A 21,987-nucleotide genomic window follows, 5' to 3' on the forward strand; every position below is an offset into this window, starting at 1 on the left:
AGTAATTTCTCACTTACTTCTCATTCCCTGGGGTTACTAAGGAGGAAATGGAGGCTGCATGAGGTTTGGCACTTTGCCAAAGGGTGTCCAGGTCCCCCAGTCCTTTGTGTGAGTATGAAGCAAAGAGGGGGACCTGGGTTTGCCAAGTGAATACAATCCTGGAAACAGTGAGAAAATGGGAACCCCACCTCCCTGCTGACTCAGGGCCCCCAGATCAGAGCGGAGAAACCCCCGGGGCTCAGTACACTGAGAAGACTCTAACACATGACCCCCCAACACACACACACACACACACACACACACACACACACACACACAGCCTCCTCCTTCTGGATTCTGGCTCTCCAGCAGCCGCTGGTTCCCCCAGCAGCTCTTCTGGAGACAAAGGAGAAGCATTTTAATAATGTTCATCTTTCTCCTTCTACAAAAACTATTGATTCTCAATAGTGGGCGTATTTAACAGAATCACCCAAGAGGCTTCTGCAATCTCTATTTCCTCTCTCTACCACCACCAGCCCCCGCCCCCCGCCAGCCCCAGATTCTACCGCATGTGGAAGGGCTGGCTGGGAACTCTAAGCACAGCGGCAAGTGGCAGGACCCATTGCTCTCCAGCCCCAGCACCTAGAGACAGGCCACCTGCTGCCACAGGGGCTCACCTCCCAGCCCTCCACAGTCTTGCTGGGGAGCCTTGGGGAACTGACTGGACTTCTCTGGGCATTAGTCACCTGTAAAATGGGTGTGAAACTGTCCCTGCCTAGTAAGGACACTGAGAGGACCAAACAAGAAACAAACATACATAAAGCACCTCATCCAGGACCACACATAAAGCATGGCTGTGCTTACACACCATGCACACTCAAACAGCATCACTCTGAAGACCTGAGTACTTCACAGTAACACGGAACAAGTAATGATTTTGCTCCCGTTTCACCAATTTAATGACAACCGATTCTGCTGCACTGAGTTCATGCATAAAGGGGACTACTGGTGTTCTCTTTTTTTAGGCTAATGGAATGTTCCATTTTTGTAAAACCACACAAATATATCTGCATTTAACAAGACAGTTGTGCCTACCTGTCAGGTCTAAATAATCGAGCTGCTCCCCACCGCTCCCCCCGCCAAAAAAAAAGCAAGCCTCAGTGACTCAAATACAGATATATTGCAGACTCCCTGGGGGGAGGCCGAAGAGAGCACAGGGCTCTAAGAAGAGCGTGAGAGAGACTTGTTGATGTTTGCTGTGCTGTGGGGCCTCAGAGATGACCATCCAGCCTGGGTCATACACCCGTCCAGGTCCCTGCACACATGGCCATTGGCTCCGCCTCTCGCACAAACCACCTGAGCTCACCTGGGCCACAGGCTGCCCTGGACTATGGCAGGGTTGAGCCCTGTGGACTCGGAAACACTCCCAGCTCTGATGATTTATAATTTAATTGTACATCTCCTCCTCTTCCCTGCTGCTTGCCACCCAGGACAGCCCCTGTGGACAACTCTGAGAAGCATTTTACTGAACTTCACTTTAGTTGACCCTTTGTCCTTCTCACACTCTATGCTGCACTATCAAACTCCCTCCCATACCCCCACCACTTCCCTTCCTGGAACCAATCTTTCTGCAGCCTGTTCTTGCCTAGGCTTTTTGCCTTTCTGATAATTAGGAAACTCAAACTCTTTCCAAACTTTCCTGTCCCTGAGATTTTAGGATCTAACAACACAGTATCCCCAGTGGGAATGTGCCAGACCCTTAGCCTCACCCCTGCTTGCAACCATCTTCCATTGGCTGCTCAGCTTCATAACCTGGACCCCTTTCAAGATTTGGCCCCCAGGACCATAACTCTGGAGGGCTCCACCCTTTCCTCCCCAGGCCTCCTCAGCACATTCTTCTAGAAAAGGTGGTAGATGGACTCTGTGGTGGCTTAAAACAAAATTCATGTGGAGGTACGTGATCCCTAAGGAGAGAGACATCAGGGTTCCTAGCGGCAGTTACACAGGCAAAAATCAATCTCCCCTGAAAACCAATTAGGGTGAGCATGCAGGATTTTCACTTTGGCAGCTGAGCTGTGAGAGAAGCAGGCTGCTTTGGAGAGGAAGCGTCAGGAAGAATGTTCCTGGACAGGCTCGCCTCCTTTCCGTAGCACGCTCCCCTGCCAACAGCCAGTGCAGTACCCAGAAAGAGCTAAGCTGTCAAGGGGTGCCACTGAGTATCCCAGCACAGGTGTGCAGAGGGACAGCTGCACACTCATGAGGGATGGAGAAGGTGTGTGCTGCCCACAGCCAGCTGGCTAGCCCCATCTCCCAGAGGGAACGGCCACTTGCTGAGGATAATACACAGAGCTGGGCACTGCAAGAGTGCCCACTCGACCCATACAACAGCCCTGTGGAGTCGGTATTACTATCCCCATATCACAGCTGGAGAAACTGATGCCAGAGACATCTAACCCATAACACACAGGGAAGTTTTTTGTTTTGTTTTGTTTTTTAACTTACTACTACCTCTGAGAACTGAAACTGGAACCACTGTTTTATGGACTATCAAGGGATAGGTTAGTTCCTTTAGCCTCTGTAAACCAGAAATCACAGACCAGGACAGCAGGGTTGCCAGAGCCGCAAAGGGGGGTGAGCGGCAGTGTTCCAGGAAGCATGTGGGCAATTCTAAGGGACCCCCTTGCTCCAGCTGAAACTTGTGCATGACCTTCAGAGGGCGAATCCTCTCTATAACGGCTCAAGATCAGCAACCCCTTTCCTCCCCATCCCTGCAGAAGAGCAGTGGCTGCCACATTCCTGGAGCCACCCCGCTGAGGTCAGCTTTCAGTGGGACTTGGCCTATGGACAGCACAGCACTCAGAGCCCATTGTCACCCAGACATGTGCTGTCATGTGGTAGGCAACAGAGCAGGAAGGACAGAGCCCACGATCCTTCTTCTCGCCCACTGCTATGGTGAGGCAGCCCAGGAAGACAACGGGCAGTGTGCCCATGCACTGCTGCTAACACAAATGGGGCGGGGGGGAGAAGGGCGGGCAGTCTAAGACAAGAGGCAAAGAGAGGCAGAAGTGTGCTGATCTCTATCCGAGAGAAGAATGTCAAGGACCCACTACAGGCGGAGGCAAACTCTGCTGAGGTCATTCCCACAGAGGCCCGGGCAGCAAATCCCTGGGACTCCACCCCATGCTGGCGGCAGCCAAGGCTCCCCGTGCCAGAGCTATGGCAGGCATGCAGGCGGGCTGCAGCACGCTCTGGCTTTGGCTCCCCTCTCCGGAATGTCATCAGAATGATTGGGGCCGGCCAGGAGTGCATGTGTACCCCTCCTCCTCAGCCTCCAGGAGGGCAGGAGGACAGAGTCACCCCTGCTGCCAGACCTTGGCAGAAATGAGCAAAAGATGGCCACATCTGAACGTCAACCCAAGGATCCCTAAACCCAACAGCTATGCACCATGGGAAGTTCACGGCACTGCCATGTTAGCTGATTTCTCTATGTCCCCTCTCTGGGCCTTGAAAAAAAAAAATCTCTTTAGCTGCCAAAACCAAGGCGGTCCATCCACCCACAGCAAAGTCAGAATCTGCTTGTTTTGCAAAAGGGAGCCAAGGAACAGGCACTTCAAGGGTGCCACCCGCTCCCAAGAGAGGACCTTGTGGAAGGAATCCTCCAGTCCCCCTCCCATTTGCCAGCCGCTGCACAAGTCCACAGACTCAGCACTGAACTAGGCCTTAACCTTCGGTATTTGGCAAGAAAAAGCCAAATGACTTCCCAGGTCTGGAAACAATGTAACCTATAGTTGAGGAGTAAATGCCCTAGCCCCACCCATCACAAAACCCCAACCCTTCTCAGTCCTCATCTCATCCCAAACCTCACTACACTTTTCTGGACCCAAGCCAAGTCATCAGCAACTTTCTGCATGTGAAGGAGCCCTTCCCCCACTCACCAGCACCAGAAGGGCCTGGAAGAACAAGCTGCCAATGGGTTGGTGATCTGCCCAGCCCCCAGAGGAGACGTAACAAAGGATATTCAAACAACCGCAAAAATCTCAGACTCCCAGCCGAGGTGAGAAGAAGAGGTAAAAGAGAAACTTCCACGGGACAGGGCAAGGGGCCATCCTGCCCACCCTACCCAGGACTCCTGTTGGCACATGCATCCTCCCAGCCAACAAGTGGCCCAGGACTGCCACCTAGTGGGCTCTGTTCAACACGGGCGACAGCTGAAGCCCAAACCCAGAGAGAGACTCTGACCAGGATCCTGCCCCAACAGCTCTCCAGGACTTAATTCACAAGGCTCAGTGGGATTCTCTCACTCTGGCAACAACCAAAACTGCTGGTGAACACAGGCCCCCAGGGACCCATGGCAGACCAAACAACAAGGAGTCAGCTGTGTTCTCAGAACCTGGTTTCCACCCCCCTACTTTTCTAAAAGCCTGACAAGCAGCTTCTCACATACAGAGCCTGCTCCCAACAGAGCACAGGAAATGCATGGAGCAGGTACGGCAATCCCCAAGTGTCCACCCCGGAGTACACTCACCAGTGTTAGTTTTCTGGTCAAGACTCTGACGTAAATCTGATGTGAATTCCTTTGAACAGAGAGAATACTTGAGATGATCATGAAGCTAGCAAATTCTGAGATGAATCAGGAGGCGTCAGGCAGGGTAAAAGGCATCCCTGGGTCGGGCAAGGTAAGGAGACCTTGCAGAGAAGCACCTTAGTGGCAGATCAAAGTGAACTATGAACAATCATGACAGTCAGCAAGTCCTGCCCCACTGCGTGCTGAACACTGCATTATCTCAAGGAGTCCTCACAGCAATCTAGGAATGAGGCACGGTCTCCATCCCCATTTCACAGACAGGACAATAGAGAGATGAAGTGACCTCAAGGATCACAGCTTGGAAACAAGATGTGGTCACAGGTGATTTGGCTCCTGAATCCATGTTATACTGACTGCAGTTTCAGCAGTGAGACGTTGTAAATAAATAAAAAGCCAGACCCGCAAGACCCAAGTCTGCACTGGATACAGAGCCCAGCAAAACAGCAGAATCCTGCTACTACAAGGGAGCGTAGATGAGAAACAAGTTAGAGCAAAGCAGGCAAATTCTTATTAGGAAGGAAAACCAACTGTGTTCAAAGAAGTGCTAGCAGAGGCCAGCAGGAAATAAAAGAAGAAAGAAAACAGTCCCCCAGAGGCCCTCCAAGACCTGGACAAGAGATAAAAACACACATTCCCTTTCTGCAGGACTGGCGCTGACTCCAGGGAAAACGAGAGGGCAAGAAAGATGAGAACACCCTCTGCCACCATTTCTCTCTCTCTCAGCCTCCTGGAGCCTGCAGAGGTCAAGAGGCCACGCTAGGGTCAGCACAGAGCACCAACCGCCCTCTACCAGCTGTGTCTCCCTGCAGAGGAGGAGGGCAGAGGTAGGGCCCACAACAGCACCGCCAAGTCCCTGGAGGAATTTCATAGATTCCTCATTAGCATGGAAGAGCTGCCTATCCACCTGTTAGAAGAACTTTCCGTTTATGGTGACAGATGGGGCAGTGCTAATGGGCTGGCTTGAACTGGGATATGGGGGAAGTTCGGGCTCATTGCAAAGCGAATTAGCAATAAAGTGGAGTCCACTCACTTATGGGGAGGGCTGGAGAAGTAACTTGGGGTGCTTAGCTGAAGCCTCAAGAGCCAGTGTTGCCCTGGCTCTGCAAACTCAGGCCCCAGGGTGGCTGTGGTCAACAAAGAATAGACCCTAAGCACAATTTCTAGCAAAAGCAGCCAGGTCACCTTGGACCCTGACCACAGCCCTCATCTTGATCTGACTTCCAGAAGGAAGTCCCCAGCTCTAGAGGGTTTCTCTCTGCTTCCATCTGATCTACTAGAAAAGACCATCCCTTTATGAGGTCTAGCCAGGGCCAAGCTTTGGACAGATGGCTGGAGAAGGGCCGTGTGCTGTGCCATCATCAGCATCTTGATGGATCATCTTTGAGACAACAGACACATGTCTGAGGGCTCAGTGGAAGCCCCGGTCAGCTGCCAATAGGACGGAAAAGTCCAAGGCACTCTGCACAGTGTGTCTAAGTGGAGCTGATAGCATGGTGCCTTCTCCAGGGATCCTCTGCTACAAAAGATAGAGAACTGAGCAGTCACCACAATAGCAAACTATCTTGCAAACAATGTGAGCACAATTATATGGCAGAAACAGATTCTGTACTGGGTGTTCATAGTCTGAGATCCCAGGAAATCTGTGCTCACCCAACCAGCACCTAGAAAGGAAGTCTTGAACAGAGACGGGGCCATGGGTGGATTGGGAGTCATTGAGGGGAAATGAGAAAGCAACAGACAAGAGTGGCCGATTTTTAATTGTCCCCATTGGCCACTCTTTCCTCCTTCATTGTTCAGTTAGGCACCTAGCTAAAACAATATTTCCTATGCAACCTGTAGCTAGCAATGGACAAGTGAATGCCTTCTGTCCAACAATTACATGTCCAGAAATACTCCACTTTGGGTCCTATCCTTAAAATCAATCACATACGGACTCCTTTTCCCACTAGCTGGGAACTGGTGAAACCTCAAGGAGCTGATCTGAAGCTGGGAGTCAACAGCTTCTTTCAGGGCTTTCATATGTGTGCAGGGTCCTAAGGACTTGGGCCATCCTCTGCTGCTTTCCCAGAACATAAACAGAGCTGGATCACAGGTAGAGAAGTCAGGACATGAGCCGGCATCCATATGGGTGGAGGGTTGGTCTGTTAAGCCACTGTGCCAGCCCCTCAATTCTTCTGCCTCAGCCCATATACCCAATTTCTCACTAAATAAAATAAATACTTTCTTTAGGCAATTCTTCCCCGAGGCACTGGCATTGTGCTGTGGGTCACCAGGGTGTCTCTCCAGGATCTCCCCATCTCTCCCCTTGCTCAACCCAAGCCATTCCTCCCAGAGCCTTTGTGAGAATCTTTCACAGGCTCTCTGAATCTCAGACTTCAGCTTTCCATTGGCCTGAACAACCCACCCTCTGCTTCACTCCCCTGCTTACTGCAAGCCCCACTTGCTCATGCGAAGCCCTCACCTGCACCCCTAAGCCTCAGAGTTCTCCCTCTGTCCACAGTGTTCTGCCTCTATCCTGCTCTGTCGAATTCCCACTCACTTCCTGGTCTTGACGCAAATGTCTGCCCCTCAGTGAAGCCTTTGTTGACCTCAATCTCAATCAGACACCTATTGTGAGTCTTTCTGTAAGCACCTTGTTCTTCCACAGCATCATACAGACTTCAGCTTATAGCTCAATGGGTATTCGATTATTTAATGTTTGTTTCTCCCACTGGACCACAGTCTCCAGCAGAGTTGGGACCAAGCCATTTCTGAATGCTCAACCCAGGACAGATACGTGTTGAATGGGGAGATGAAGTACAAAGACAGGGAAGTAGTAAAAGCACAGAGACTAACAGAAGGGACAATTTTAAGACAGAGTAGTCCCTTGGTGTCAAATACTACATGGAGGAAAAGTGAACAAGAAGGCAAGCTATCAGATATGTTGGAAAGGTCATGGTGGTTTCAAAATCAAAGTATTCACAGAAGTTGAAAGCCAAATGGTAAGGAGTGTGAGAAGTGAGATTACAAATTTACTAGTATGGTTCCAAAACCCTCCGTGGCAATGGAAAGGGAAGAAGCCACAGAAAGAGTTTAGGAAAGGGATACTTGTCTCAGAGAAGAAAAACTGAGCGTGAGCGTGCCCAGGGAAGAAGTAACAGAGCAGGCTTGCAGGGGCAGAAGGGAAAGCAGCTAGACCAGGATCCAGATCCCCAACACAGAAGGTGCCTTTAAAGAGGGAGACTTCCTCCCCCAGGCTGGCAAGGCACATGAGCATGGGGAGGACGTGGACTGGGCAAGATGGGAATGTCACAAGAGTTGCCAGATGGAGTGAAAGGGGCACAAACCAGCAGCAGTGAGGGTGATGCAACGAGGACCAGCAGCAGTGAGGGTGATACAAGGAGGTAAGGGAACATGAATGTGGCAGGAACGCACTGACTAGGAACCCAGCTTCCCAGACCCACCATGGTCTCTAGCGGGTCTCAAGCATGAAGCTAAATGCAAAGAAAGTAGCCAGTGGTGTTTACTGAAGCTGAAATCCAGCAAAGCAGTGTGGGAGGAGGACCCAGGAATAGTATGAGGGTACTGGTTGTAACCAGCTGTCAGTACAGAGCCTTCAGGGCAAACTGATCCACAGGGCCAACAAACATGGTAGCCTGCGAGGACAAGAGTTGTGACACAAACCAAGCATGAAATCAAAGGGAATGGGAAAGGAAGATGAAAAAAAGCAGATTTTATTTTGTACTACTAATTAAGCACACTCATTTGAGAGACAGGCAGGCAGAGAGCAACCTCCCATCCGCTAGGTTCACTCTGCAAATGCCTGAGAGCTAGGAAATCAATCTGGTATCCAGTGAAGAGGGTGGGGGCAGAGACCCAACAGCCTGGGCCATCACCCTGGGGCCTCTCTGGCTCTACTTTAAGAAAACAAAAAGCCAAACAAATCCTAGAATCCTAGCAAAAGAGCCAGGATTCAAACTCAGGCACTCTATTACAGGATGTGGGAATCCCAAGCAGCATCTTAGTCACTGTGCCAACTGCCTAATAGGAAAAAAAAAATTACCAATATTAACAAGGTCAAAGTCTCATTATATTGCTTGAAAGACTGAGAAACAACAAGACCTGCAAATGGGCCATGAACGCTTTCCAAGGTTAGATCTCTGAATACATTCCACCATCATTTCTATTTAGGGCCTTCTGCAGTGCAGATCGTCTCTGGGACACCGAGGCCCACACTAGCCCTGATGGCTGCTTCACAGTCTCCCTCGCCAGAAACAGGTCAGTGGAGTAGAGATCAGTTGTAGGCACGGGTCTCTCACGACACCTGCAGGGTCACCAGCGATGACACAGACCCTGACCACCTCTGACCACTCTTGAGACCAAGGCCCTGGGAGACACTCATTCTTCTGGATTTTGGATCCCAATTAGAAACCCTGGGACAGCACCTGCTGTTCTTGAGCGAAAAGATAAGATGAAGGGGAAAAAATGAAACCAGTTCTGAGAAATTAATATGTCATGGCAGAGAAACCACGTACTGAGTCATGAAAACTGGGGCCATGGCAAGAAATCTGGAGCTAAATAATCCGGGTCCAGGTCCAGGCTCCCTCGGTGTCCCAAGTCACCCACCCCATGAGCCCACACACCCCTCCCCAAGGCTGGCCAGGTCCTCCCAGCGCCAGCAGCGGACTGCTCACACAGCAGTAGATTAAACACAAAATCCTAAGCGGCAAAGCCCACTCAATGAGAGGAAAGATTAAGGAAGCACAGCAAAGAAGCAAGAAGCGGGTGGGGGGACAAAGAAAGAAAGAAAAGAAAAGCTGCCACATCCCCAGCCGCCCAGAGTTAACAGTCTTACTCACTTCTCATCAAAAACCTCTTCGGAAGAGGTTAAGCACACAATAGGCTATCGAAAGCACCAGCCCACGCGGCTGCTTGAAATTCCGCACATGTGCCGTGGCCATGTATTTCTATTAATGTCCAGTGTGTGTCAGCGTGAAGATAAGGGGCCGACATCGTGTCCAACCAGTCAACTAGAGAATGGGCCCCGTGTTCAACATTGTCTGACACTCGGGAGCCCCAAGAACACAGGCTCCTGGGCTGATCCTGCCCTGGATGCACTCACATACCAGCTGTCATCGCTGTCGGGGTACAAGTATAGAAATGCAGGATGAGACCCCAAGGCAGGGCAGGGTTGCTGGGCTTTCTGGGGAGATGAATGACAACCCATAACTTTACCAAAGGCAGTGTATGTCAGAGAACGGTTCACAGTCGAGCATGGAAGAGGAATGTGAAACAATGAAGGGTCAGAATAAGTAAGAGGAAGACCAGTGACCACAGCCCAGCAAGGCAGCTTTGGCCGTGGAGTTGGGCAAGGCTAGTGTGCAGATGCCTGCTTGTCCCTCAGTATGGGGAGCAGGGGCAAAGGGCTTCATGTAGAGTCCACACCACAGACCCCTTCCTGCCCAAGGTGCCTGCAGTGCTTGGGATGCTCCCCAGCCACCCAACTCCCACATCTGCTGGCTCATGGTACATGGCTCAGGTGACCTCTGCTGTGTGCAGAGCCCCCACAACCCTCCAGAGATGTCCTGCTGTCCCTCTGGGACCCAACAGGGCAGGAGGAGATGTCGCCCAGCACTGGGCTCACAGTGTTCACGCGGAATGCATGTACACAGTCAGGGCTCTCCTCCCCACAGACTCACAGGAGCCCGGGGTTCATGAAACCTCCCCAGTGTCTGCATCAGTAAGAACACAAAGCAGGAGGAGCAGTACAAATTAACCCCAGGAGTCAGAGAGAATGGCCTTGGAATCCAGCAGGCAGGCTTTGGAACGAAGGGAGACGAGGTCAGGAGTGAGATGCTCAAATACTGCTGCTGCTGCTACACGAGGCAGGTGGGTGGGGGGCTGGGACACGAGCAGCCCACCGCCAGCCACCAGTCCCGCCCTCAAGAGCACTCTACTGAGGTTCCCTTCTTTCCCATGACAGAAAATCATGCTCAGCTCTGTCCCACAGTCTCCTATCGGTCACCTGAGCAGTCTCCCTTTGCATGCATTGTGTGGAAGCTTGGCATGTTGCAAAGAAAGGGATGTATTACCTGCCTTCAGCAGTCAAACCATGTGCCAGATGCTTTGCTTACAGCCTACAATGGAAGCATCCTAACAATTCCAGCTGTTGGGCATTTAACACAAGAGGGAACTGAGGTTTGTGGAGGTTAAATAACATGTCCAGGGTCACAGAGAAAGTAGAAAAATCCGAGCCCAGGTCCAACAGGGTCAGACCCCAGGCTGCTGTGGAAGGTGCTCTCAGCCCCTTGGACTTAACAGCAGAAGCCTGCCTGCCTCTGTGCCCAGCTAAGATTCCTTATCATTCTGCCAGTGGGAGACCCCAGTGAGGGTGTGTTTCCCACCCAAAATAACAAAACTCTATAAGGAAGTTTTCTGTATTTCCTTCTTCCTAGCTGGAGAACCAATGCAGTCACTTGGAGACATGGCCGTCTCCTTACGACCCTGAAGACAGCCTGGCTGAGGATGGCTAATCCAAAGGACAGGGGTCCCTCAGGAAGCACTGCGGTACTCTGACCACTGGACTTTTTGACCATGAGATAAATACACCCTTGCCACTTCAGCCACTGTCGACTGGGTTTCTGCTATCCACGGCCAAACCCACCCCTAACTTCCCAACTGTACACACATTGGTTGACATGAGGGTGCTCAACTTGGAGCCCTAACACATGAGAGGGGGACCTGGCTCAGTCACTCAGTGGACTTACAGATATAGGGAAAAAATATCTAAGGTTTTTCTCTTACCCACTTGTTGATGTTTGTCAGCCAAATAACCCCTTTTTTATTTTTATCTTGCCAGAAACCAGCAATGGCATCTACCCAAGAGGGCAAACACAATCTGCTTAACTGACAAGTCTAAAACTTTTTTTTCACAAAAAGGTAAAGGCAGAATAGTCATTCCCCAAAAACTATGTGAATAAGTCACACAAATAGACTTAAAATAAACCATGACCCTTCTCCCCAGCCCTGCTGGCATCCTGGAGGCATGCAGAGAAATGGGCAGGTCCTAGCCCAATTTAACTCAAGCAGGAAAGAAAAGAAGAATGCATGGCTGTCCAGATTATGCAGAGCTGTGGAGTCAGCCCCACTTGCCTCACCTGCGTAGAGAAGGTGGCGCAGTGGTGGGCACTGCCATCCAACGGAAGAAGCCTGGGTGAGGAGCAGACACCACAGCAGGTGCTGGCAAGTGCTGCTTCCTCTGCCTGAGCCTCCAGTGCCAGCACACACCATCTGACTCAGGCGATGAGGGACAGCAAACGGCCCGGTGCTAAAGACATGTTTCCCTACCATGTTAAGCTTATGCGTGACTGTATACAACCTCTTGCTCTCAATTCTCAGTTGGCCTGGGCTTCTTATAAGAACAAAGCAAGACTTCAGTGAGAGGGCCACCTGCTGCTTCAACACTTCTGTTGGTTGGCTTGGGTCACCATGATCATGGGTGGGTTTTTCCAAAGAAGCCTGTAGCTCCATCCCCTAGGGATGGCCTGGGCACACAGAGGCCAAGGATCCAGGCTGAGGTTGGCAGCCTAGGTCCTCAAGAGGCTGAAGAGAAAACGGTTCCTTCACTGTTCTCTCTAGATCCCGGCCCCAGCTGTCAGCCTCTTTAGCTTGTCCCTGGTGCTAACAGACATTTTCGTAGACATGCGATCTGCTAATTAGAAGCAATGACACCAGGAATGGAACCGCAATCAGCCATTTGCCTAACAAAGTTAGCAGCTAATGAGGATTTCCAGCTTCTGTCAGCACACAGCAGAGGTCACCTGAGCCACGCACCGTAGCCAGAGAAGGGAAAAACTAAAAGCAGACCTGCGATTTGGTGACTGACTCCACAAACTCTTAATGAGCCCAGGCTGCAAAACCCACTTGTAATTCCAGCTTCTTAAATAAACAGTACTATAGGCACAGCATTTACTGCTCAGAAATGCTGGACTCTCCCTTCCCCACAGCAGGACCATGTGCAACAGGCAGATGCTGAAATCCCCACACACGAGGCTGAGCAGAACCCCAGGGCAACAGCTTTCTTTAAAGAGGAGGGGTGAGCTCCCCATTTTCTACCACTACCAGGCTTCAGCCAAAAATGCACCAAACAGCAGAGGGGAAACAGGACTTCTCCCAGCCAAGGACACCAACCGCAGCACCCAGTGAAACAGATGGGAAACAGGAACTTAACCGGGGAGATGCTGGGAGCTGAACCCACAGTTCTGTTGGGGACACCAAGTACCAGCCCAGAAATCTAACAAGTGACTAGCCCAGCAGCAGCTGAGTCCCTCAGGAAATCTGCTCCTTGTTTCTGCTATGTTCCTCCAGCACCACGTGGACTGTAGCTATTGTGACAAAGGGCTCTCACTCAAGGTCAAAATCACTTGCTACACTTTTTTTTTTTTTGGAAGATTTATTTTCTTTTTTGAAAAGCAGAGCAACAGAGAAAGAGACACAGAGAGATTTTCCATCTACTGGTTCACTCTCCAAAATACTCAAAACAGTGAAGTGTGGACCAAGTAGAAGCCAGGAGCCTGGAACTGCACATATCCTGGCCTCCCACATGGGTGGCCGTGTCCCAAGTACTTGGGCCATCTTCTGCTGCTTTCCAAAGCACACTACCAGGGAGGTGGAGACAAAGCAGAGTACTGAGACTCAAACTTACACTCCCATGTGGGATCCTGGCATCACAATTGATCATGCTGGCGCCAAACTACACTTTTCAACCAAGCAGTCTCGCTGCCCTGAGGACCATGGCAAGCCACCTCTCAAGATAGGACTATGCCACATTTCTCAGGCAGCCAGATTGCAAAAAGGCCAGGAAGCCCAATGATCAGCACTCCCAGCTCGGTGCAGGAGCTGGCTGTGGGCTTAACTGCACCAGAATTGCACAGGAGCTGCTAAAAACAAAACAAAATAAAACAAAACACTGATTCCAGGGTCAAGGCATCCAAGAATCTGATCCAGTTGTTTCCAGTCCTGGAAAACCCAATTATCTTTAAACAAAGGACCATTACATGCACTCCGCACCAACTCTTAACAATGGGGTCCTGCAATGAGACCTCAAGGAAAGCTACAGGACTTTGGGACAGCGGGCCTCAGAGTAGGAGTTGCCACTCCCACACCCAGGCCTGATCGCTACAGGAAGACCAAGATGATCGTGCCAGAGTTGTTATCCTTGAGTTTATCATCTGAGGAACAAGACTACAAAAACGTAGGAAAGTATCTGGAAGAAAGGCTACAGCTATAGTAAAACCAAAATAAATCTTCATCACACCCATAATTTTAGAAAATTGCAATTCGAAAACTTTGTATTTTTTTAACTCATGATATTCAGCTCCCCTTCGCTAAAGTGGCAGCTTCTTGAAGTAGCTGAACAACAAAAAAAAAATGGAAGAATACTCAAAAGTCCTCTTCCAGGTGGCGAGCTGGACAGCCACCTCTGCAGTGTGAGCCCTTGGGTTAGACCAGGCACATCCTCAGACAGATCCACTCATCCACTTACGACACTCCCTTCAGTGGAACAATCTGACCCCAAATTTCTATTATGCCAATGCACTTTTCCTAGTGACAGGAAAAGAGGGGCTTTCTCCCCTTCTTGGTGTCTTCAAGAGTAAGAAAATCACTTCCCATTGGACTTCCAGATATTCCACACCCATACCCAAATTGATCCATCTGGCCTCCCAGTTCGCCACAACCACCACTCTGTGTCCAGCTACATGCCACAACCTCCTCCAACATACGGCCTTCATTCTTGGTTGTCCTTTGTAACAACTTTTTCATTTTCTTACTATTTACTCAGTCAACTTCAATTCATGCTTCAGGATTCAATTTACATATCACTAAAAATCAAAGAAAGAGAAAGAGAGAGAAGAGGCATGGGGTAGGGGAAAGGAAGCTTGATTGGCTAATGTGCTAAGCAGAGTGACAGATTTCCCATGTGCTGGTTCACTCCCTAAATGGCCATCATAGCCAGAACTTCACCAGACTATTGCCAAAAGCCAGGAACTCCATCCTGGTCTCTAACATGGGTAGCGGGAGTCTAAGCCCTTGGAAGCCACTAGTTTCCTAAGTACATTTGCAGGAAGCTGAACTGGAGACAGAGTAGCTGGCATGCTAATTGCCACTCTGCTAGGGGATACTGGCATTGCAGCTTAATCTGTTGTACCACCATACCAGCCCCACACATCACTTCTTTTATAAGCATTTCCCACTCCATCAGAAGTCAGATGGTGCAGTCTCCTCTGAGATCTTCCTGTCCTGCTAACATGATATTTTCAACCCAATATTGTGAATTTTGAGAATGTTTCATTCTCCTGGGCCCAGTGCAACAGTCTAGTGACTAAATTCCTTGTATCTGCCAGGATCCCATATGGGCACTGTTTCATATCCCAGCCATTCTACTTTCCATCCAGCTCTCTGCATGAGGCCTGGGAAAGCAGTAGAGGAGGGCTGGAGACCTTGGGACCCTGAAGCTGCGTGGGAGACCTAAAAGAAGCTCCTGGCTCCTGGCTTTGGACCAGCTCAGCTTCAGCCACTGTGGCCACTTGGGGAGTGAACCAGCAGATGGAATATCTTCCTCTCTGTATCCGCTTTTGTCTGTAGGTCTGCCTTGCCCGTAACATAACGTAACATAAAATGGCCCTCATCCAGAGCAGAATGGCATCTTTACCCTTAAGGGACAAAAAATGGTCGCACCCACACACGAGTTTGGAGTCACTATTACAACTGGATAGAAAATTGTAACACTTTTGTCACCAGAAGTAGGTTATAAAAATTATTACCTTTCCTCATCACTAGTTTTATGAACTTTTCCCAATAATGAGCTAAATCATTCCCTCATGCAGAAGAGGATTTAAAAATCAATATTGTAAAAGTCAGAGGCAAACAGAAAGGGAAGAAGAGCACATTAAATGTCAAACTACACTCAGTGCAGTCAAGGGGAGGTCCTCCAAAGGAGACCAAAGGTTTAAGAGTGTGGGTCTTGGCGGTCCTGGCTCATGGCTCCTTCTGCCAGCAAATACTCAAGGTCCACCCAAGATCCAACCTGTCCCTCCTACCAGCCAGGAGGATGTGCTGTGATCCAAACGCCTCTAGACCTCTGCCCAGCAGGAAGCCAGCTAACTGCATCTTTCAGTCCTGGCATGTAGGAGACTTGGATAAGCAAAGAATATCTCCCTGTTTTTGTTCAGGTCCTTCTCTCTCTCTTTCTCCTCTTATTTAAATCCTGCAAAGTGAGCCAGCATCCTGGCACAGTGTGCCAAGCGGCCACTGGTGATGCCAGCATCCCTTATCTGAGTGCTGTTTTGGGATCCAGCTTCCTACTAACAAACCTAAGAAGGCAGAAGAGAGGGGCCTAAGAGTTTGGGCTCCTGTCACTTCACCCCTGACTTTAATTTGGCTCAGTCCTGACTGCTGTGGCCATTTGGGGAGAGAACCAGTAGACAGAAAATTTTTCTCTGTCTCTCCCTGTTATTCTGTCTTTCGAATAAGTCTTTTAAAAAATTCTTCCAAAGTGCAGCTTTGGAATTGTCTCTACTTTGCACCTGCCAACCATACCATGACTGCCTGTGTTCCTGCCAATGTACCAAGCGGTGTCTCACTCCCCCTCTCCATTTGTGGTGAGTACTAAACATGGCTCTCTGCCTTCAAAATCACCTCCTACTGCAGCTCCTGCAGGACCAAACAACAGAAACCAACTCTGAATAACTTAAGCAAAGGACGGTTGACTGGCAGCTTAGCAACAGATGATCTAGCCTTCAAGAAGGCAAAAACACCACACAGGAGGTACAGGAGGCAGCAGAAGACAATCTCTGTGCACAGAGGGCCTTCACTGGGGGATGCCCAGCCAAGCCTCTCACCCTTCCCCTAACTCAGGGAAAACCTGAAGTCCCTGGGGAGACAGTTTGCCTGGCTAGACTTGGGAGCTATGCCCAATTCTGGTTTCCATACAGAAATCTGGGTATGGTTACTGAAATTACAACCCCACTGAGACTACATAAGGCAGGAAACAGGAGAGCTCCCAAAAGGAAACCAGATACCACAGCACTAAGAAATGGATGCTGAGAAGTCCAAAAACATGAGAACATACACAAAAGTAAAGTATTTTTAAATTGGAGGAAGCAACTTGCTTTCTCTACTCCCTGGAAACTGCAGCTCAGAAAAGGACGCTGTCCATCCTGACATCTGGGGAAAGTCAGGAGAGGACGTACCTCCTTCATTCTCAATCACCATTCAAGCCAAAAACCTACACGCTTCTCCCAAGGGATGGTCCTGAGGCAGCAGAGTCCAACCTTCCCCTTTGCAGGTGGGAAAAGGGAAGCTGTGAATTCCCCTGCACTGTAATTAACACATTCCAGGTGAGAATGAAGAGATTCCACACCTGTCTGCCATGATTTTTCCATTTCTAGATGACTGTCCCAGGTGGCCAGTGGCTCCTGCTGATTAACCCTTCATCTCCAGGATGAGGGTCCCTTTTCACTTGGTCAGACAGGCTGCCCATGCGGAAGTGACACCTGCCTGCCCCTCAGAGACTGACTGCAAGAACCTCTGAGACCGTGTCTTGGCTTGTTTCTTGGTGCATCAACAGACTCCTCACCAGGAAGCCCCAGGGTTCTGGAAGCACAAATCAGAGGGATCATGGCCATCCTCACAAGTTCTAGGAATCATCCACTATTTCAGGATCCCTGCGGGGTAACTCTCCATGGCATCCTAAGCCATCCACACTTTGGCTTCAGACCTCAACTCTTCTCTCACTGTACCCTATTGGTGCTCACCCCTCTGCCTGGCTGCTCTCAACCTTGGGGGACTGAGGTCAGACACCCTCTCCACTCCACCGGCAGCTCACATCATTCCCCCTGCATCCCCAAGTCATAGCCTCTGTTCCTCTACATGACGCTTCAGCGTAACCAATTCAGCCTCTTTTAAAGCTCTGCTTTTGAGTCTGTCTGCCTCGCTAGACAGAACATTTCCTGAGGGTTAGGATCCTCCACTGTTCAGATTTCTCAGAGGACCTAGTTAAAGTGGAATTTGTTATGTACCCCACTGCATCAATTCCTGGAACATTTGTGTAGTCATCAAATTAGTAAGTCAGGGCTTGGATGCAGCCAGTATGTCTGCCTTCCTTTCCCGGGAGGGCACCACCCTGAGTTGTGAGCTCACGTCATCTTCAACTCCCTTCTACGGAGTTCTGTGAGCACCAGGTTACCCACCTTAACACAGAGCAAAGTTGCTCCTAGACTCAGAGCCCATGGCCTCTGAAGCAGGTGTCATCAGATGTCACTAAGAGCTAGTCCTTCTCCTCTCCTCCTCTTTCCTGGCTGTCAGTCCTAATTCTGTCTGGATGTGACCCAGGTGTGACTAGAAGAGCCCCAGTTGCAGTCGTGAAGCCATCCCTATTCCCTCTGCCATGGACCGGCTTAGCCACAGGCACATGGTGTGATTCAGGCCAGTGTGATGTAAGCAGAAGCATTTTGTGGGCTTCTGGGAAAGCTGTCCTCACTGACAGACACATGGACCGACAGAGCCTCTCTTTGCTGTGTCGGCCATCTGCATCTAACCTGTGGGGTGGCAGCATTCATCACTAACTTGGGGCACTGCCAGCCAGCACATATGCTGGCACACCAAAGCTGACAGTGTGGAAGGAGGAGAAGCACTGGGTCCCTTATGATACTAGTGAGCCACCGAACTGGTAGATGGTGGCATACTTCTAGATTTTACAGGTTGTGGAATAAACTGCACTTAAGCAGAAAGAATCCTACCAGCTTCTAGTCAGCTAACTGCATTAACAATAATGACACCAATGATATCACACATTCATGATCTTCTAGGCATGCGCTAATTCCTGACTGATATTATCTCCTCTGGTTCTCTGGGCAATCCTGTATATTAACATCAAGATCCTTAACCAAGCCTCACAGACAGCACACCCACCCATGCCTGTAAGTAGCGAGCAAGCCAGGATTGGCACCCAGGCTATCCAACCACAAACGATGCTTCCCATGCCATACACTGTACAGTCCCAGCCCCTAGACCACCTGTCTCCCTCCCTCCTGGCATGTGTACCCTCACAGTCCTTATTCCTGTTGATGTTTCAGAGCCACGAATGATAAGGCTGTGGATGTTCGAGTCCCTTATTGTGCAGCTCTGAGAGCCACCAACACTTAGAAGACACACCAAAGTCAGAAGTGTGCATACGTGACAGAGCCAGCATGACAAGAACCCAAGACCCTGCTTCCTAAAGAGGTCTCCTGACCACAGAGGTGAGGCTGAGTGAGGCAACCGGAGCCACCAGAGCTGGTCTCAGCAGGGCCTGAGCTGCCTCTTACTCCCCAGTGGGGACTCACCAGCTGGGCAGACTTCTGCTTCTCTTGGTCAGTATGTCCTGTTCCTTGAGGCAGGAACACCTTCGAATGCTTCATGGCTGCCTCTCTCTCCCTCTTTGCCACCTGGAATAACTCATCCTGGATTGTTGCCTGCTCCTGCTTGAACCTGTTCCGAAAAAGAGAGAGCCAGGGAAAAGGTGATGTCGGTGGCATGACTGGCAGAACATAGCCAAGAAAAAGTGTGTATGCTCATTTGCTTATTTCAGATGGCCAAGCAGGACTGGAACATGCAAGCCAGCGGAGCTCCGTGGCCAGCCACTGGCCGGCCAGGAAAGGCAAGGGTGCTGTAAAACTACACACTCCCTTGCCTCATTGGCGCTTTCGAGGTCGGATATCAGCGACAGACCTAAGGCAAAAGGGAGTATGATACCTTCATCCAGGACAGCACAGCTCAGGAACAGAGACATGACTATCAGGCAAAAAACTGGGAGCCACATGCCCATGGAGAGACCTGTGGGACAAGGACTCCATCCTGTGTGTCTCACTCGCTCCAAGGGGCAGGCAGTTAGGAAGCTCTGGTTTGCCCTGGCCTCCATTTGGGAGCTCTTCAATCTGAGTATGCTCCTACCCTCTGACTGATTTCTGGGCATTCTGCCTATTTCTGTCATTCTCTCTAATGTTATATAGAGAAAAATGTTATTAGTACTAAGATGCTCTTAGCAGTACTATTTATATTAAAAAAAACACAAATAACTCAAATGTCTAACAATCAAGGTCAAGTTAAAATATGGCACAATCCTCAAATGGTATATTATATTGCCATTAGAAAATACATTATTTGATCTGTCTGTTGGTTGAAACTAAAAATTGAAAATCAAGGGTATATCTAATGGGAAATAATTATAACATTACATGAAAATAGCAAAACAGAAAATTATTTATGACTTTAAAAAATAATAATAAGCCTAAACTCAGGAAAAGACATTAACAGTGGTTTTTGTGTTGAGATGGTGAGTCTTTCGAAGTTTTTCATTTTGCATATTTTCTAAATCTTTCACTAGCATATATTAACACGATTTTTGAAGGCTTAAAAATATCTGAAAAAGGATAATGGGAAAAACTGAGGTTAGTTACTCCTATAGGACAAACGCTTATCACTCTGTGACTTTTAATGCATGTCTCAAGTGAACAGCCCCAGCATGGCTGATTTTCTGGACGGGTAACGCTTTAATCCTGGCTGACACTGGATTCTCCAGTAACTCAGTAAGTCCTCTGCCCCGCTGCTTGAAGGGTATTGAAAGAGTGTGGTATGAGGTACGATCCTTACACAGCACTAACATGAGTAATCGTGACAGTGTCCCAACTAAAGAAGCAGTTCTCTCGGTCCTTCTCGGATACAGAGATTTTTCAAGGTCACATAACTCTGAAGTTGCAGAATCAGGTTAGCATCTTGTGCTCCACAGAGCCTTCTGTGCCTGAACCACTTTTTTATGGATCTGCATGGGACAGGAAACAGGTCCTGATTCAGAGTGTGGCTTGACTTTGGGATCTGTGCCGACGGGATGTCGCCAACATCCTGGAGCCTGTTCCTCCAGAAAGCTGCACCCGGAATGGGGAGGGCTGCACCTTCTTCCTCCGTCTGACATCTTTCCTGCCTGTGCACACACGCATAAAATCCAGAGCTCCAACTGCTCAGAACAGCAGTAATCAGCTCCCTCTTACCCCTATGGTGTAAGAGCCATCCTAACCACTGGGTTGACTTTCAATGCAGACGAGATTAAAGATGGGAGACAGCCCAACTAGGGCTTCAGGCCAGCGTGGGGGTTCCTGGGAGGGCACAGCAGGCACGGGGTAATTGGCTCTTAGGCTTACCTCTTGAGATCCTCTTTTACTCCTGAGGACTGCTGGCCACCAATGGTTTCTGACCTCAGTGGCTTGGATTCTGAAAGGAGAGAGAAGAAAAGATCCATCAGCAGCTCCCAGAATCCACAAAGCAAGGAGGGTCCCCCGGGAAATGAGCTCAAGGATGCATTCCTGGATGAGTATGCTCTCAGGTAATAGACAGGGGAGTCCCCAGAGGAATGTGCCCTCCAAGCAGCTGAGGAACACAGCCTTGATTTCAACCAGTCTGAGGAATCCAGGTCCTCTCATAGACGCAGGCTGGAATTGGGAAGAAGCCAAGGTTGCTTCATGACAACGGCTGCCCAACCAGGCTTTTTAGCTCATGTCTCCCAAGATTTCATTCTAGGTTCCTAATCCTGAATGTGGTAAATGCCCTACATTAAGCCCACTGACATTTTAACCTGTTCTCACCTCTCACATTATTGCACGCTTCAGGTCATGACATCTGGTCTGCCTCCTGGTCGTCATGAATTTAGAGATTTCTAAGTCAGTTGAATTCATTCTCTTCACCCCTTGGTGACAGTGAAGGCTTGGTTTCTCCCTCACTCTCCCTCAGCCTTCATCCTTTCTAAAGCATGTGCTAGCCACAGCTCAGCGCTTTCTTATGGCCCTGACGTCCAGCACCTCTGCCACAGGCTTCTAAAGCAGTAGGTGCTAGAACTACACAAAGAAATAACTGAGGAACCAACACCGAGAGAGAATGTGGGAATGATTTGCTTTTCCAGTCCCACACCTGTCAACTAACCCTTCAGGGAAGCTCTTCCAAAAGCCAGTGGCCTGTGACTGGCACCTTCAGACTGCTTCTCACCTGAGGTGGCACACTGCAGCTCCTGTCTGTGCAGGCAGCACAGCCCATACGCTGAGTCACATGCTGGCTCTCAAGATGGACTGAAAAGCCAGCAGACGGTTCCTGCAGCTTTGTCTCAGTATGAATGCTCCCCACTGGAGAGACAGCAAGGTGGACATTATCATCTTTTCTTGGTAGGGAATGAGGCATTAAACTCACGGTCCGCCCGTTCTCCTGCTCCCTTAACATGCATTATTTACTGTGCACAGCTTCAGTTACCAGTGAGCCTGCGCATCTCGTCATGTTTAAGGCCAGCTGTGCGTTTTGAGCTCTCTTTCTTAAAGGCCTTTAAGACTTTGTTATTAAGATTACGAGTATTTTGTCAAATGCTC

General features: G+C 49.6%; 1 protein-coding gene across 1 annotated transcript in view; it reads right to left on the reverse strand.

The window, feature by feature from the left end:
• CHCHD6 (coiled-coil-helix-coiled-coil-helix domain containing 6) overlaps positions 1 to 21,987 on the reverse strand; it is a 229,000-nt gene that overhangs the window by 181,873 nt on the left and 25,140 nt on the right. The window contains exons 3-4 of the mRNA XM_040994917.1: positions 20,779 to 20,848; positions 18,928 to 19,072 (exon numbers count right to left, since the gene is read on the reverse strand). Coding sequence (XP_040850851.1) covers positions 18,928 to 19,072; positions 20,779 to 20,848 — 215 coding nt within the window. The remainder of the gene's footprint in view (positions 1 to 18,927; positions 19,073 to 20,778; positions 20,849 to 21,987) is intronic.

Source organism: Ochotona curzoniae, unplaced genomic scaffold, assembly GCF_017591425.1.
Source record: "Ochotona curzoniae isolate NIBS_2020 unplaced genomic scaffold, NIBS_Ocur_1.0 contig_908, whole genome shotgun sequence".
Lineage (NCBI taxonomy): Eukaryota > Metazoa > Chordata > Mammalia > Lagomorpha > Ochotonidae > Ochotona > Ochotona curzoniae.